Consider the following 19,753-nt stretch of genomic DNA (forward strand, 5'->3'; position numbering starts at 1 on the left):
AGAGATCTTCCAATGAAGCTCATTAAAGTCAATTCGCCGAACTCAAACTCCTTCGCCCACTATTTGAGACGGTGCTGCATAAACGACTTCGCTTGAACGCTTACAAAAATCAAATAGCGCAAGCCTTCAAGCGAAACGATGCATCTTCACCACGGTTTGCTATTGAGACGTTGGATCGGATCGGACAAAGCGCCATCTACCTAGGAAATGCCATATTTTCTGGCGAAGGTTTTGGAAAAAATAATCGGCACAATATTCGCATCTGGGATTAGGTAAATCCGCACAGTTTTCCGGAACATCTCACAGGCAGCAAAAACGTGAATGTGCAGTGCACGCTGATGATAACATAGTTAGATCATTTTTCTTCACTGAGCAAACTGTAAGAAGAACCGTTTATCTGGACAATTTGACACAAGGCGCCAAGTGCCAAGAGTATATCACATTCGCGTGGGACTCATCTTGCTGCTCCCTTTGGTCCAAAGAGAAGCTGACATACTTAGGTTGGTGTGGCTGCGCTCCGAGATGACTTCGGAATGCCCGCACACCGGTGAGCTTCCGAAGTCAATAAATAGGGCTAATACCAAATGCTGGGAGGGGCAGTGCCCAAGGAGTACGTGATGAGACTTACGAGAACCGAAAACGCCTTCTGTCCACAGAGGTTTTCCATCTTGCCTTGACTCCAACGGTCGTAACACGGCCGTCTTTGTACCTCTAAGTCTACTCGAGGAAGGTGGAGAGCTACTCGTATTTGAATTTTTGTCTGAATCATCTTGAGAAAATAAACTCTCGCTAGCTGATCAAACAGGTCTTTGATGCATGCATAACGTACCAGATAATAACACAAAACAATTTAAAGGAGGTTACTTTAAAAGTACATCTCTTTAAAATATTCTCATTTGTATGTAAGTAAGCAAAAAAAATTACATTTAACCATATAAAAATCTATTTGTGCTCTTACAGTTTAAAGCTAATCAAGATATAAGAAAATCTTCAAGAAATAAAAATTGTCTATAGAAATCACCATAAAATTGAACACACTGTGATGACTCTAGAGTTAGTCTTATAAGTGAAGAAAATAGAATTAACTTCGAGGACATGTATAGTTGGTCCGTTTCTCATTTTCCAATTTATTTTACCTTTGTTAATATACATCTTATGGTCTCTTCCAAGTCCTTCTCTGTCTCTGACATAATTACAGTGCCACTGGTAAATCTCAAGATTTTTTTTTGTTTTTTTCTCTCCCTGAACTTTAATTTTTTCAGCAAATTTTTCTTTGGATTACTTTGCTGCTTGCTCCATGTATAGATTGAATAACATCGAGAGTAGGCTACAAACTTGTCTCGCTCCCTCCTGTTTCTCTTTCATGCCCTTCGACTCTCATAACTGCCAACGGCCTTGTGCAGCGGTAACACCGATTCACGTCGGATAACCAAAGTTAAGCACTGTCGGGCTGGGCTAGCACTAGGATGGGTGACCATCCGTTCCGCCGAGCGCTGTTGGCAAGCGGGGTGCACTCAGCTATTGTGACGCAAACTGAGGAGCTATTTGATTGAGAAGCAGCGGCTCCGGTCTGGTAAACTGACATTCGGCCGGGAGGGCGGTGTGCTGACAACATGCCGCTTCATACATCTACATTGATACTCCGCAAGCCACCCAACGGTGTGACGCCTCTGGGCTGAGGATGATACGGCGGCCGGTCGGAACCGTTGGGCCTTCATGACCTGTTCGGGCGGAGTTTAGTTTAGTTTTTAGACACTTATAACTGCCATCTGGTTTCTGCACAAGTTATGAATAACATTTCACTCCCTGTATTTTATCGCTACTATCTACATTGAATTTCTAAGAGTGTATGCCATTCAAGACTGTCAAAAGCTTTCTCCAAACCCTCAAGAATAAAAGTAGGTTTGCCTTTCTTTAATCTAGCTTCTAACATAAGTCATTGTCTCGCGTGTTGCTGCATTTCTCTGCGCCAAAACTAATCATCTCCGAGGTGGGTTTCAACCTTTTTTCCGCTTCTTCTGTAAAAAATTCGTGTCAGTATTTTCAACAACGACTTGTTAAACTGATAGTTCGCTAATATTCTCACTTTTCGACAGCTGCCTTCTTTGGAATTGGTATTCTGGAAGTCTGAGGGTATTTCACGTGTCTCATACATCTTACACACCAGGTGGAATATTTTAATCATGTCCGAGGCTCCCAAGGATCCCAGCAATTCTGAGGGATGTTATCTACTCCAGCGGACTTGTTATCAATTAAGTTTTTCAATGCTCTGTAAAATTCTCCTCTCAGTATTTCATCTCCTGTCTTATTTTTATTTACTTCCTTGCTTTCAAGTTCATTCTGCTTGTATAGCCCTTCTATATGTTCTTTCCACCTTTAGCTTTGCCTGCTATGCTTAGTACTATCTTGCAATCTCAGCTCTTGATATTCGTACTGGTTCTACATACTGCCGAAGACGATGTGGCATTTAACTTTTTGTGTTATAATTAGTTCCGTTACATTACGTTTTCGGTCTGAGAGACTGGCTAGGCCGGCCGGTGTGGCCGCGCGGTTCTAGGCGCTTTAGTCTGGAACTGCGCGACTGCTACGGTCGCAGGTTCGAATCCTGCCTCGGGCATGGATGTGTGTGATGTCCTTAGGTTAGTTAGGTTTAAGTAGTTCTAAGTTCTAGGGGACTGATGACCTCAGTCCCATAGTGCTCAGAGCCATTTGAACCAACTGATGACCTTAGAAGTTAAGTCCCATAGTGCTCAGAGCCATTTGAACCATTTCAGACTGGCTAGTGACCAACAACAACAGGAAGGCAGCGCATATTCATGGATTACGCTTATGAAGTTATGCTAGTGTTTTTGGTGATTTCTGTTGTGTAGCGGGTCCAGGTATACTTCTCTGCCCAAGTCCGCAGCTCTTGGTCTAGTGGCTAGCGTTCCTACCTCTGGATCACGGGGATCCGGGTTCGATTCCCGGCCAGTCTAAAATGGTTCAAATGGCTCTGAGCACTGTGGGACTTAACTTCTAAGGTCATCAGTTGGTTCAAATGGCTCTGAGCAGTATGGGACTTAACTGCTGAGGTCATCAGTCCCCTAGAACTTAGAACTACTTAAACCTAACTAACCTCTGCCCGGGGACTGGGTGTTTGTGTTGTCCTCATCATTTCACCATCATTCATGGAAGTGACTAGACTGGACTGTGTACGGATTGGAAATGTGTATGGGCGCTGATAACTGCGCAGTTGAGCGCCTCACAAACCAAACATCATCATCATCATCATCTCTACCCAACGTTTGGTCCTACAGTGCTGGACACATCATTAGTGCATAAAACGGTCCAGAAAGCTGTTACAATCTCAAACAAGGTAACAAGCCGAACTGTTTACACATATCCACGCAACGGGCGGTTCGTGACATAACCAAAGCGGTGTCTAAAATCGTGAAATCGTGCAGTCGTGTGTTAGGGAGCCTGACGTTGTCTCCAGCAGTGGAAGACGGAAGGTTAAGACAAATGTGCTTCGGACCACGGCTTAAAGAAAACTCACCAAATACGCAAACTCCCGCCGTTTAAACTTGCATCGTATGCACATGTTCTTTTGTTTCAGTTTAATCGAAGATTTCTTTGCCAAACCAAGTCGACATAGGTGGAAAGACTTCCGTGCGTATGACGGATTTTCTTTTCAGCAAATTTTTAGCTCAACAACCAAAAGTCCTAAATAACGTAGCCAAATATTACTTTTAAAAATTTTTACATGGCAGGAGAAGCCGACGCCGATGAAGGTGAAGGGGAAGGTAGAAGCCCCGCCACCCTCTCCCCCCCAGTTAGTGAGCACACTGGGCTCATATTGTTAAGGACAGCTATTCAAATTCACGTCCCACCATACAGATCACGGTTTTTCGTTGTTTTCCTAAACCGATTAAGACAAATGCCGGAATGATTCGTTTGAAAAGGATGCAGTCAGTTTCCTTTCTCATCCTTCCCCCAATCTGAGCTAGTGTTCCGTCCATAACGACATATCGTCGACGGCCCTAAACTTCCTCCCTATCTTGTTGCCGTCGAGTCTTACACGGAGGGCTATCGCACTCATGTACCCTCCGCCACGCCTAGCAATGCGGCTTGCGAAACTTAGACATACATGTACATAGCGGGCGTATTCGCCACGAACGCAATTCACGTTCTGTTAAATACTAGGGTTGGAACTTAAATAGTGGCGACTATTTATTCACAAGCGATACAAAAGAGTTACATGCTTGCTCCTGTTACTGCCTTTCAAAGCAGTCACCAACGTTGTGTAGAACCCGTTGCCAGCGATGTGGAAGACGTAGTATACCGTTCCCAGAGCCGGTTCTGTTGATGGTGCGAGTGGAGCGGTCTACTGCCTGTAGAATCTCTGGGACAGTTCTGAAGCGAATGCCATGAAGTGGTTCCTTCATCTTAAGTCCGGGGAGTATGGTGGATGGTACAGTACCTCCCAGTCCCGTCGACCGAACAGAGCAGCCACAGCTTGCGCTGTATGCGCCTGCACATTGTTGTGCAAAATGATGGGTGGGTAGCACAGAAAATGTCGCCTTTTTTTCGCAAAGCTGGTCGCAGGTGTTGCTCCAAAACCGAACAGTAATACTGAGCATTGACGGTCTGCCGTCTTTCACCATACTGGGGCTCTGACGCACTTTCGACTTTCGCGGCGACCCATAATGACGCCATTTGTTGGATTGGCGTTTCAGTTTTGGCTCGTACGATGTGGCCCATGTCTCATCCAGCGTTACGATACGGCGTAAGAAAGACTCTCCTTCGCGCTCATAGCGCTCCAAGTGCGTCTGAGCAGCGTCGTAACGCATCCATTTCCGCATTTCCGTCAAGTCATGCGGAACCCATCGTGATGCAGTTTTTCGCATGCCCAGGCGTTCCTTCAGGATGCGAAGCACTGTCGTATGCGCTAATCCGGTTTCGTGGGTGAGCTCACGAATCGTATGGCGTCTACCACTGTTCACTAATGCGGCAGTTGAGCGCGCGATGCCGAAGAGTGCGGACAACGGAACGCGCGCGTCCGAGCCAGCCGGCTGGGTCGCGCCGGGGCCGCCGCTGGCCGCTGGCCGGTCGGTGTTGCCTGCCCCGCCGGCCGTCCCGGCGGCCGCTCCCCACAGGGCGGATACAACGGCGACGACCCCTGCAACGGCAACGGATTCTGACAGGCAACATAATGAGGACAGGACCACGACGAGCGCTATGCGAATGCAGAGCGGAGGACAACATACGTAAAACCACTATGACGAGCGACATCAGCTCACGCAGAACGATCGGCAACAACGGGAACTAAGACGTGAAATACAGCACATGATTCTGCACAGTCAGGAAGTATACGACAACCGGACTAGTACAGTTCCTCCTTCACAGCCTGAAGAACAAGTAGGCGACGTGGAACAATTTTCTCCACCGGAAGGCGCCGACGAAATGGAGGGAGTCTCCTCTGAAGAAGTTTGGACCATGCAGCCCACCGACGGAGAGGGCGATTTTACACTAGTTCGCCAAAGAAAACGACTCAACGCTTCTCCTAAGCAGAACAACTCTCGGAAGCGACAACGTCCAGAAGAACTGAAAACTTCCAACCGTTATGCGGCTATTGCGACGGAAGATACTACGGATGCTCCAGAACGTATGGACCAGACGAGTGACGTCAATCTCGAAGCAGATAAAGAGGGGACAGATGGCTCTGGCCGGAACTTACTACGCAAAGTCCCGCCAGTTACTATTTACCATACCAAGAACTACATCGAACTCAACAAGGCGCTGAAAGCGAATATTGACGGCAGTCTTAAGGCCATCTACCAACGAGACAGGATCAAATATCATTTTGACTCCTATGAAGATCAACGGCGGGCCATAAATTTCTTTGTGTCGAATGACATCCACTTTTTTACACATCAGGCCGCAGAGGACAAGGACCTCAAAGTGGTTGTCAAACGTCTACCTGCCGAAGTTACGGAGGAAGAACTGAAAGACGCACTGATAGAGAAGGGTTTTTCTGTCATCAACGTCCACCAGTTTCAAAATCGAGACGACAACACGAAGGAATTACGACCTCAAGATGCTTACTGTGTCACGTTGCCAGCCCAAAAGGAAAACTACAAGATTTACGACATCAAATACCTTCTATATACTAAAGTCGTTATTGAAACCTACAACAGACAGGAAGGACCTGTCCAATGTCGCCACTGCCAGCGATTCGAACATACGGCTAATTATTGCAGCTTACCTGCTCGCTGCGTTCGCTGTGGAGGGCAACACCGATCTTCAGCCTGTACTCATCCCCGAGGGGCTCCGCCGAAATGTGCTAACTGTGAAAAGGACCATCCTGCCACATGGCGTGGCTGCCAGAAGTACCAGGAACTTCTCAGGAAATACAGACAACGGTCTTCCCCGCAGCCCTCTCAACGGAGGACTCGTGTAATACGGAACTCCAACCTGACGCCACACCCTCCGCCCCATCGTCAGCAACCGCCACAAGAACAGCCGGAAGCGACACGGCAGCCAGTAACACAGCCTCCTCCTGACGCACTTCCACCTCGACAGCACCGCCAGCATTACTCATACGCCCACGCAGCATCACCATGCCGACCGGAACCGGAAACCTACGTCTCACCAGCTCATTTGATGGAATCTATAGCTCCAGCGCTCTCTGATGTCGCGAAACTTCTCACCGCCGTGCAGCAACAACTAGTGGGGATACTTTCTTTAATCGAAAGTGTATTGACGGCCTTTGGAACACCTTAAGATGGATCGCCCTGGGACCACGAGAAACCTGAAAATCTGTATATGGAACGCCAACGGACTGAAACACAAGAAAACAGAATTCACTGAATTTTTACAACGTCACAAAATCGACATCGCACTTGTATCGGAGACGCACCTTCGTCCAACAACTGAGCTCAGATTTCGTAACATGTACGTCTATAGAACGGACAGACAAGGCCAACGAGGTGGAGGGACCGCAGTTCTGCTTAAAAGGGAACTGCGGCACCATCATGAAACACTGCCACACCTCCAACATCTGGAGGCAACAGCAGACAGGCAACATCACTTTCATTGCGGCGTACAACAGCCCCGGTAAAAACCTGGTGCCAGACGACCTAAGGAGTATCTTCACCAATTTTGACAAAATATTCCTCGGAGGTGACCTCAACAGCAAGCACGTCGCGTGGAATTCCCGGCGTACGAACCCTCGTGGACGAACTTTGATTGCCATGGAAGAAGAACTGGGCATCACAGTCCATGGCCCACGAGAGCCGACACGGATTCCTTAGGTCGATCGGCAAGAAGCAGACGTCCTAGATATTGCTATCATCAAAAATATTGAGACGAACCTCCAGCTCCGCACCGTCGACGATTTTTCGTCTGACCACCGACCTGTTATCAGCAGAGTGGAACACGCAACGGCCACTCTTCCGCCCCCAACCTCACAAACTCTGAACTGGGGTCAATTTCGGACATATCTTGACAACAATATCTGCCCGACGCAGGACGTTTCAACACCGGAAGCCATCGACATCGCGGTACAAACTTTGACGCAGAAGATAAAGGCAGCCAAACGGAGGGCAACTACTCACACGGTCTACCCTATAGTAGCTTTCGATGAGTTCCCGCCTCTACTCCAAGAACTGAAGACACAGAGAAACAGGAGTAGGCAACGTTGGCTCCGCTATAGAAACCCGATCGATGGACGGGAAACACGCGTCTTAACACGAGAACTGCACAGGAGAGTGGCCGAGTGGCGACAGCAGGTCTGGGAAGATAAGATGGATGAGTTCTTACTTCGAACCAAGAACGAATGGCAGGTAGTCAAGAACATACGACACCAGCGGCCACCTAAACGAGCCATCAGAGGACCAGATGGCCTCCTCTATGACGAACTCGCCCAGGCGGAGCTGTATGCTACGATTTACCAAGAACAGATGTCTACACCAGCGACCCCCGTGAACGACGTCCGCCTGCAAGAACAGGAAGCCGTCGTTACAGCAGAATGGACTGCTTTTCGTGCTGCGCCTGTGCAGAGCCGCCCACAACTCACCACACCAGCAGAGATCCGTAAAATTATCCGGAAGACTCGGAATAATGCGCCGGGCAACGACTCCATAAGCAACACCGATTTGAAACAGTTGCCCAGGAAGCCAACTGTGCTCCTTACCCGAATTCTCAACAGCTGTCTTCTGCAGGGATATTTTCCTACGGCATGGAAGACGGCTCGAGTAGTACCAGTACCCAAGCCAGGTAAAGTCCCAGCAGAACCCGACAGTTACCGGCCAATTAGCCTCTTGCCGACCCTTGGCAAGGTGCTCGAGAGAGTGCTGTTGAAGAGGCTCCATGACACGCTTACAGCGCATGATGTTATACGACCCGAACAATTCGGTTTCAAGGACAAGTTATCTGCCGAACTTCAACTTTTACGGATCACCGAACGGATACAAGAAGGATACAACAAGCAGCACTTCACGATTGGTGTCTTCCTTGACATCGAAAAAGCTTACGATAAGGTGTGGCGGCCCAACCTTATCGTCAAACTGCATCGTACTACCCCTATTGCGGATTGTTACATTAGACTCATAGACAGCTTTCTGCAGGACAGGAAACTGTATGTCCGAGTCGACGACCAAAACTCCGAAATGAAACTGATCTCCGCAGGAATTCCGCAGGGCTCTGTCATTTCGCCTCTGCTTTTCAACTTATATATAAATGACATCCCAACAGTCCCCCTTGTTACGGCGAGTTTTTATGCGGACGATACGGCTTTTCTGACAACTGGACGACACTTGGACCAGCTAATCGCTAGGATGCAACGGCAACTTGCTGTAATGGAACGCTGGGCGCTGCAAAATAAGATAACGATCAACCCGACGAAGACGGCAGCCGTTCTGTTCACACGGAGGAAACCAGTTCTGAACTACAGGCTCCAAATAGCTGACCAATTTATCCCATGGTCGCCGGGAGTGAAGTATCTCGGTGTCTACCTTGACAAAAAATTAATCTTTACGCAGCATATTGACGACAAGAAGACGGCAGCCCAGAAGATGGCCAGGTCATTGATTCCGTTCCTGAAGAGTAAGGATCTCAACCCTAACACTGAACTCCAATTGTATAAGGCAACGGTGGAACCCACAATGTTGTATGGCTCCACCTCGTGGGGAACTACTTGCGTCTCCACCTACAACAAACTCCAAGCGCTGCAAAACATTTGCTATCGATGGATCACAGGAGCTCCATGGTGGACAAGAAACGTCGACATCCGCACCGCACTCCACGAGACCACTATACAAGAGAAGGTCCATGACAAGGCTCTACGAGTTTTTGACAAGATCGATGCCCTTAGGGACGAAGTTCGACAATTAGAATCGGTAGGAACGGTAAACCCTGCAAGATGGCACAAGTATAGAGTACCGAAGTCAATAACGTTTCACCCCCCATAGGCAATCTGTCATAACACGAGGAAGCAGTCACACATAACAGCCTTGACACATTTCACCCTCCACAGGAGATAGACATCACCAAAGACAGCAGGCTAAAGGACCCATTGCGTGCCCAAGCCTAACTGAATGTGTAATAAATAAAGTGTTTTCCTTTTATCCTTACATCCCATCCTAGAAGAATAAGTCATCAAGGATGATCTCTTCAGTCCACACCACCCACTATTTATAAAAAAAAATTTAAAAAAATCACTAATGCGGCAACAGCATGCACTTCTTCTTCAGAGACGCTAGGACGACCTGCCCGATGCATGTCTGCCAAAGTTTGCCGACCTTCGTTGAAGGCTTTTACCCAACGTGCCACTGTTCTGTACGGCAATGCTGATACCCCGCACTCCTCTTGAAGACCTTGATGACACTGTCATGCTGTACGACCTCTGGTACATTCAATCTCGATCCAACTCCGTTGTTCCTGTTTCGAAAACTTAGTGGCACCGTTACGTTAGACCGCTCACTCACAAGTGGCTGTGTTTCCCTCGATTGTGCGCACGCCGGTGACGTGGGACGGGCGAGTCCATTTGCTCGGAGGTAAGGTAGGTATGTCAACAACGTGTGCTATCAGCGACAATAGTAGATTCAACTGCATAGTGTTTGACAGTCGTTTGACTATCGAAAATGGTTCCAACAAGTCACCACTGGAAAACACTGCTTTGTATCGCAATAACTCAAGATGTAAAGTAATACCACGATACTAGAAATATCAGGGAACGCCTTATCACAGATAAGACTGTCCTTAAGGCTTGTAAGCTCACATTTATTGCAATAAATGACATACCTGAAATGTTACCACTCTCATTATGACGTCAGATAGGTAATGCACGTAGGAAGTTCGTCGTATTCATAATTTCCTCTTCAAAGTAACATACCGTACTTGTTATTTAACAAAAAATGACATTAAAAATTTAAGTTATTCACGACAGCTAGTTGCGAATATGTATGAACTTCAAATGACACGACTAACCGTCTCGTTCTGCATATGGATTCAAACCCAGGTCTTGCAGATGAAGATTTCGTGACTGACGGAAACTAACAGTCATTCCTGACTAGACATAAAGAGAGTAATATACCTCGATTTTAGACAGTATCAGTTAGCAAATATCAACTTTAAATTACATAACGTAAAAATTTTTAACGTGGGTGAATTCCTACCCAGCATCTATTGTCCCTGTTAACGAACTACCAGAGATGTTAAATATTGCTTCTTCACAACTAACTTACTTGAAATGCCGTGAGGTAAAGCTTTGTGTTGGACAGGGATTCGAACCCAGAACCTAATCGGATTGATATCGAAGCACAATCAACTGTGATATATTGGATTTTCTCGGCAGTAGCTAGATGTTTTAACTGAACTGACGAGACGAAACATTAATTTTTTCCTTCCCAGGACTCCACCCGGCACCTATCGTTGTTATATTCTAAAGAAAACGAACGTTAAATATGGGTTTGTTACACCAGCAGCGACATGTGAGCATGTTTCAACTAGAAATAATATGACGAAGAGTTCAGTGCTGACTGGGAATCGAACCCCACACATATCGTTGTTGACTACATACAAACAGACGTCAGCTACCGAATTTTTCTCCACCAGCAGCTCGGAATAACACCCTTGAACTTACAGTGATCTCGCATATAGTTATATGTCTCGCTGGGAGTTAAAAAGTCAGATATCGTTAGTGTTGACAACGAATGAAAATGCATTAAAAATCAAAATAATTTTCCACCAGCAGATAGGTGTTCTCATGCTAGAGCTTGATAATACATAGTGAAAACCTTAGTGCCCGGCCAGGATTCAAACCCATTCACGCCCAATATGTGGAGATGTTGAGGAATCTGCAGTTTTGAACAAACAACAAATTGTAGTCGAGCTGTCTTGTCACGAAGGGATCAAATTCCGCGTTAAGAGCGGTCTGAGTTGCATTCCCAGTTCAGAACCAATTTTATCGGCATACAGAAGCTCAAATAAAAGATGGAATAAGTATCCTGTGACCCTACATAGCGTTTGCTTCGTCACTGAAAATAAATAACTAGTATAAGAAAGGATACTGGTAGAGTTTCTACATCTCGCCACTCGTGAGTTTATTCTGGTTCAACCTAACGTTTACTTGGTAGAGAAGGAATATCATGTTCAATGTGAATTTCAGACCACACTTCCATTATACCTTCTTCACTTGGCGTAGCTAGAAGAGGATAGAATATGTCTCTCCTTATCAAATGGTTCAAATGGCTCTGAGCACTATGGGACTCAAACATCTGAGGTCATCAGTCCCCTAGACTTAGAACTACTTAAATCTAAAGACGTCACACACATCCATGCCCGAGGCAGGACTCGAACCTGCGACCATAGCGGTCGCGCGGCTCCAGACTGTAGCGTCTAGAACCGCTCGGCCACCCTGACCGGCCAACGTTTTCAGAACACGCCACTGACGTACATGAAGATTAACGCTACACGTCGTTGAAAGCAATGTCACTGCCGATATTTGCTCTTTTGCCGGCCCTACCTTCAGCCAGCCAGTCTGCAACTTCCTGCAGTGTGAGACCTGTGCGTTGCTGCTGGCGCGTGTTGCTTCCCGCCCGGGGCACGTGGCAGTGTCGACAGAGGGTGTACGAACTTGTGGAGCGGCCTGTGGCGGGACAGCTTTCTCCGAGGTGCGTCGCTGATAGTGCTGGGCACACGGTGCAGCGGGACAGGGCCGTCTGATAATACACGTTACGGGGCAGCGACCTTGCTGCGGGTGCCGGGCTTGTAGCTGTCACGTGGTCGTACCTGAAACCAAAGACAAAATTCTGGTGACTTCACTAGTACGCATGTGGCGTTACCGTAAACAGCCGTGTGCATACGTGTTTTGAGGTTATCCATCGCGAGATTGTGCACTTCGACAATCGTGTTTGACGAGGATGATGTATCTACATTCCACTTGGAAATGAGCCACGCACTACTAATGCTTAAGAAAGAACAATTGTAAAATACATCCTGTTGGGACGATGGCTTTCTTGAAATTTGTCAAAGCTGTGGTGCCTACCCAGAAGAGGGTGACAGAAGAAGTTGTATTAAAAAAGAAATCACTGTAATGTTTAATGTATTTTGCGTAGGAGGTGCTACACAGGTTGCACGTTTTTGAAACATTACCGCTAGGAAATAGAAATATATTATTTACGGCCCAAACAGTATGTTTGTACAGAGTGATGTAGAAAAGACGGGCAACCTCAGATATTTCCAGAACGAGTAAACATATCGAGAAATGGTTTTCGATAACTTACAGAGAACAATGTCGCAAATTGTATGAGTTAGGCAAGTAATTTTAAGGTTTTAAAGCTCCAGAATTATGACACCACTTAAGATATTGGAACTATACGGGGGTGGTCCACTGATAGTGACCGGGCCAAATATCTCACGAAATAAGCATCAAACGAAAAAACTACAAAGAACGAAACTCGTCTAGCTTGAAGGGGGAAACCAGATGTCTATGGTTCGCCCGCTAGATGGCGCTGCCATAGGTCAAACGGATATCAACTGCGTTTTTTTAAAATAGGAACCCACAATTTTTATTACATATTCGTGTAGTATGTAAAGAAATATGAATGTTTTCGTTGGACCACTTTTTTCGCTTTGTAATAGATGGTGCTGTAATAGTCACAAACGTATAAGTACGTGGTATCACGTAACATTCCGCCAATGCGGACGGTATTTGCTTCGTGATACATTACCCGTGTTAAAATGGACCGTTTACCAATTGCGGAAAAGGTCGATATCGTGTTGATGTATGGCTATTGTGATCAAAATGCCGAACGGGCGTGTGCTATGTATGCTGCTCGGTATCCTGGACGACATCATCCAAGTGTCCGGACCGTTCGGCGGATAGTTACGTCATTTAAGGAAACAGAAAGTGTTCAGCCACATGTGAAACGTCAACCACGACCTGCAACAAATGATGATTCCCAAGTAGCTGTTTTAGCTGCCGTCTCGGCTAATCCGCACATCAGTAGCAGACAAATTGCGGGCGAATCGGGAATCTCAAAAACGTCGGTGTTGAGAATGCTACATCAACATCGATTGCACCCGTATCATATTTCTATGCACCAGGAATTGAATGTCGTGTGCAGTTCTGCCACTGAGCACAAGCGAAATTACGAGACGATAACAGATTTTTTGCACGCGTTCTATTTAGTGACGAAGCGTCATTCACTAACAGCAGTAACGTAAACCGGCATTATATGCACTATTGGGCAACGGAAAATCCACGATGGCTGCCACAAGTGGAACATCAGGCCCCTATTTTATCGATAGCAATCTAAATGGTGCAATGTACGCTGATTTCCTACATAATGTTCTACCGATGTTACTACAAGATGTTTCACTGCATGACGGAATGCCGATGTACTTCCAACATGATGGATGTCCGGCACATAGCCCGCGGTCGTCGAATCATGGCCCGCACGTTCACCGGATCTGACGTCCCCGGATTTCTTTCTGTGGGGAAAGTTGAAGGATATTTGCTACCGTGATCCACCGACAACGTCTGACAACATGCGTCAGCGCATTGTCAATGCATGTGCGAACATTACGGAAGGCGAACTACTCGCTGTTGAGAGGAATGTCGTTACACGTATTGCCAAATGCATTGAGGTTGACGGACATCATTTTGAACACTTATTGCATTAATGTGGTACTTACAGGTAATCACGCTGTAACAGCATGCGTTCTCAGGAATGATAAGTTAACAAAGGTACATGTATCACATTTGAACAACCGAAATAAAATGTTGAAACGTACCTACGTCATTTATTTTAATTTAAAAACCTACCTGTTACCTACTGTTCGTCTAAAATTGTGAGCCATATGTTTGTGACTATTACGGCGCCATCTATCACAAAGCGAAAAAAGTGGTCCAACTAAAACATTCATATTTCTTTACGTACTACACGAATATTTTTAAAAAAACGCAGTTGATATCCGTTTGACCTATGGGAGCGCCATCTATCGGGCCAACCATAGCGCCATCTGGTTTCCCCCTTCAAGCTAGACAAGTTTCGTTCTTCGTAGTTTTTTCGTTTGACGCTTATTTCGTGAGATATTTGGCCCGGTCACTATCAATGGACCACCCTGTATACTAACTATACAATGAAGACTTTGACGAACGGATTTCTTAGTTGCTGCAGAGTCTTCCAAGTCGTAAGACCCTGGTTCAAGAAACTGTTCTCTTCCTGGCGTTTCGTCTAGACCTGCGCTGGACGTCTACGGATTCAATCTGAAAAATCTCAACGTCGCCAGGAGCACGGCCATACAACCCAGAATACTCTCTAGAAAGTAGACTCTAAGACAAAAACAACGATGCACAACTAAGAAGTCATGAAAATTTGTCATAAATCAATATTCAAGCAGATATCGTCAGGAAATACAAAATTATGAACAATGGCGGGCGACGGTCGAATGTGTGGTGCTGCAGAGCAATTTCAGCGTGCAGCTGGCGAGGATATCAAACAGGGAACATGTCGAGACCGGGGCATAAGGTTTTTGAGAATTTCGTTTTGAGTATCCAGTTGGTCAGTACGCATGCCTCGTAGACAGGCGCGGGAGCAGTACACATAGATTAGAGATTAGGTTAGATTAGATTAAGTATTCACTCCATAGACCCATAAGAGAGGGAATCCTCCTGGGTGTGGAACATGTCAGATAAACACATTACAAAAATTTAATTATAAAAACTTGAGTTTCATTAATTTTAATGATCCTCAGTCAATAAACAGTAAAGTTATGTACATGAATTAAATTTAAACTCCTAATATTTACAGGTTTAATACTTACATCTGCTTTCATTAAATCCATCATTCAGACATTTGCTAGTTTCTTGGCTATTACAACCAAGTATTGTCAAAAATTAAAGTAAATTATTCATTTCAGTGATCCTCAGATAAGACGATTATGTACAAGATTTAAAATTAAACTTCCACTATTTACAGACTTAAGACTTACATCTGCTTTCCATACATCCATCATTCACACAGTAGGTAGTTACTTGGCTTTTACAACCAAGTATTGTCAAAAATTAAAGTATAATAAATTTTCATTAAAATGGTCTACTGCACCTGTTGAGAAACTCATGGATAGAACAGAAGGAGTTGGCCACCAAAAATTCTTTTAAATTGTGTTTAAATTGTGCCTTGTCTGAAACTAAACTCTTAACGGTTGCTGGTAACTTATTGAAAATATGCGTTGCTGAATACTGGACTCCTTTGTGGGCAAGAGTAAGTGATTTTAAATCTTTATGTATATTGTTCTTAGTCCTGGTATTGATTCTGTGTACTAAGCAGTTAGTTGGAAAAAGAGATGTATTACTTACAACAAACTAAATTAAGGAATAAATATACTGAGAAGCTGTGGTTAATATGCCCAGTTCTTTGAATAGGTTTCGACATGATGTTCTTGGATTTACACTACCCATTACTCATATTATACGCTTCTGTACTCTAAAAATTCTCTGTTTGTGGAGTTACCCCAAAATATACCATATGACATAATGGAGTGAAAATAAGCAAAATATGCCAGTTTTTTATATTTATATTTCCTATGTCTGACATCATTAGCATTGCAAACACAGACTTGTTTAGGCGCTTTAGTAGTTCGTTAGTATGTTGCTCCCAACATAGATATCAGCATCCGAGAGAGGACGTGTAGGTGGACTCAAAGAAGCCAGCCATTTGGAGTAATTGGCGGATCGCTGGACATTTGAACAGCAGCGATGCCACCATCGACGATGTTGGCAGGAATGAGCGAACCACGGCCGAACACAGCGTCAAGAGAGATCTAGAGAGACGACAAAACGAGAGGCCTGACCAATCGTCAGAAAGGCATTTCTACTTCCAGACTCACCATTATCGTCGATCCGGTGTGCAGCTAGTGCTTCAGTGACGACAGAGACCATTTATAGGCGACTCACAGAATGGGGTCTGAGCTCATGGCTCCCCCTGCACCGACTGTACACCAACAAGCCCTCTTGCAAGTGGTGTCGGCCACCTTCTGCCTGGAACCCCATTAACTGAGTTGAATCCTACTTCGAAATGAACCCCAGTGACCAGCGAAAACGTTTCTGGAGACGCCCTGGGCAGCACTGAGATACCAGTCTGTAAGTCCACAAACCGTACGGACTGACAACCAGAAAGAACTCCATGGAGCAATCATAGCGGAGCGCTGAAGAGCGGACACTGAAATAGCCGCGTCGTTCCACAATAATTCCCGCAAACATGACGTCATTTTGACGTCACGCGTATATCGACGACCGCATGGTCGGCTATCGACTTTGTGACGAGGAAGAATATGAATGTTATTGCTTCCCGATTCACTCGCAGCAATTTAAGCTGTCCTCCTAGGTTCCTGCCTAACCACATACTCAGAAATTGCTAAATATTTATTCCATCCTTTGTTCTCAGATAAGACTGAATGTAAATAACAGCCAACAGCCAACATTACTGAACATACTTGTATTACATTCATAAGAAACTAACAGAATGTGTTAATAACGCTAACATGAAAAAATTGCATTTAACGGGATGCAAACCGACAACTTTTGGCTCCAGAAACTACGAGATCATTCATTACGGTGCTATGTTAAAACTCCGGTTTTGGTTATCATATTTTACCTTGAAGGTTTGTATCGTTGATACGTTATTGACATTTAAAGATAAAGGTAATGTGTTTCTGAAAAAATTTTCAGTGCTGCATTACACTGAAACGGTATACTGCAATTTATAAAAAAGTGTGTTACAATGTTAATTTGTAAATTATTGACGACAATAATTCACTCCTAAGAAATTTGGAAATTTGTGGTAAGGACTATGGGACCAGACTGATGAGGTCATGGGTCCATAGGCTTACACACTACTTAATCTCACTGAAACTAGCTTACGCTAAGGACAACACACACACACACACACACACACACACACACACACACACACACACACACACACATGCCAGAGGGGGAACTCAACCTCCGACGGAGAGAGCCCCATGAACCGTGGCAAGGCGCCCTTGACCATATGGCCACCCCGCGCGGCGGTAGTCTGTGCTGCTATTTCTTTTCATATCAGGATCGCTTTGGTTGTCAGCCGCGGCACAACCGTATGTCGACGATATTCTATGCCCCTTTTTTCCCTTCATGGCAGAGCATCCTGGGTTTATATTACAGCGAGAGTTTCTACTGCTTGTCTTCGTACTACTCAAACCCTACTGTGGCCAGCAAGGCCACCGCATCTCTCCCTAGATAAGAACGTTTGAAGCAGGGCCTTCCAACCAGCTCGGAATTTTGACGATCTAGCTAGCCAATTGGACACAATATCCCTCAGGAATACGTCCCACAACTCTGTCAATCAGTGCCAAGCCGAATAACTGCTTGCATAAGAGCTAGAAGTGGGCCAACGCATCATTGACTTGCTCAACTTGTGCAGCTCTTTCTCTTGAGAAAATCATCCAATTTTTCTGAAACTGTAATTATTTGTTTGTCTGTGCATATACAGGGTGCGTCAAAAAAATGTACACACACTTTGAACTGCCATAGACAATTTATTTCCCGTTCTACAAGGTTAAAATCTGTGAGAAATTAATATCATGTTTCTTCAACAGGTGGCAGCAGTGGCAAGGAAGTAACTGCAACATGGTGGACGTGTGTTGGAGCTTTGAAGCGCGGAAGCGGATAATTAAGTGGTACTGGAAGTTTGAGAATGTAGCTGCGGTTTGAAGACAGTGGAGAAGTGAGTATGGTACAGAACCACCTTCAAGGTTAACAATTACACGTCTAGAGGCAAATTCGAAATTCATGGAACAGTGTGTGATGTGCATAAAGGTCGATCAGGGCGACCTCGTACAACTACAAGTGATGATTCCACAACTGCGGTCTTGGAACTGTTTCAGCGTTCGCCTCAAAAATCTTCAACACAAGTGGCACGTGAGAGTAATGTAAGTGCTAGTAGTGTGCTATGCATTCTGAAGAAAGGCAAGTTTCGTGTGTACATTCCAAGGCTGGTGCAACAGCTAAGTGAAGACGATCCAGATCTAAGGTTAGAATTTTGTGAATGGGTTCAGGAGATGGTGAGACGTGAACTGGGATTTATGGGTAGCATAATTTGGTAGGATGAAGCCCAATTTAAACTCAATGGAACTGTCAATAGGCACAATTGTGTGTACTGCGCTGAAGATAATCCTCACATTACAATTGAAAAGGCTGTGAATTTGCCTGGTGTAAATGTGTGGTGTGGTTTGTCTGCAAGGGGACTCATTGGGCCTTTCCGCTTTGAAGGTACTGTTACTGCAGAAACGTACCTAACAATGCTTGCTGACTCCATATTCCCTGTCATTCGTGCATTATACGGTAATGATGAGTTTTATTTCCAACAAGATGGCGCCCCACCGCACTATCATAGGGACGTACGAGCAAACCTGGATCGCAATGTGCCAGGCCAGTGGATAGGATGCAGGGGACCAATCGAGTTTCCAACACGCTCTCCAGACCTCACGCCGCTGGATTTCTTCTTATGGGGCACAGTAAAAGATGAGGTGTACAAACGTAAACCACGTAACCTGGACACACTTTGGAATGAGATTCAGGCGGGGTGCGCAGAAATCTCATTGGACACTTTGGTACGATGTATGGAATCAGTGGTTACTCACACTCAGAAATGTATTGATGCTGAAGACCACCAGTTTGAACATTAATCACATTTGCAAAGTACATTTATTTTTCCAGTTGGACTTTAAGCTTTCCATTTCCAGACATTTAACATTGTAGAACGTGGAATAAATTTTCTATGACGCTTCAAAGTGTGCATACATTTTTTTGATGCACCCTGTATATATCACATCTATCGGTTAGTCCCAATCGGATATCCCTCCAAGGTGCGTTTTTTTGTCATAGAAATTATATGCTTATTTCTATGGCGTTGAGAAGAGATTTCGAAGACTGACATGGATCCAGCGGGTGTGGAGATGTCATGCGGGTCATGAAGCACCCGCTACCTCCGCCCCCCCCCCCCACCCCAAACACGTTTCAGGGGAAGCATTATATGTTATAGGCAGAAGCGAAAGGGGTGTAGGGGACAATAGAACATGCAATTTATCTCAATAACTTAGGTCTGTAATCAAATGGATTCCCCAACATCACCTATTATGACTGAGTGCATGAGCATAGCTATGTGTCTGAGGACAAAAACATTGCAACAAACGTTCCACAAGTTCAAAATTTCCAGGCATATTCCAA

General features: G+C 45.3%; 1 protein-coding gene across 1 annotated transcript in view; it reads right to left on the minus strand.

Annotated features, from left to right (window-relative positions):
• The window catches only part of LOC124798723, a 198,071-nt gene that overhangs the window by 53,196 nt on the left and 125,122 nt on the right, over positions 1 to 19,753 (minus strand). Inside the window, exon 3 of the mRNA XM_047262247.1 lies at positions 12,005 to 12,270. Coding sequence (XP_047118203.1) covers positions 12,005 to 12,270 — 266 coding nt within the window. The remainder of the gene's footprint in view (positions 1 to 12,004; positions 12,271 to 19,753) is intronic.

The sequence above is a fragment of the Schistocerca piceifrons genome, chromosome 5 (assembly GCF_021461385.2).
Source record: "Schistocerca piceifrons isolate TAMUIC-IGC-003096 chromosome 5, iqSchPice1.1, whole genome shotgun sequence".
Lineage (NCBI taxonomy): Eukaryota > Metazoa > Arthropoda > Insecta > Orthoptera > Acrididae > Schistocerca > Schistocerca piceifrons.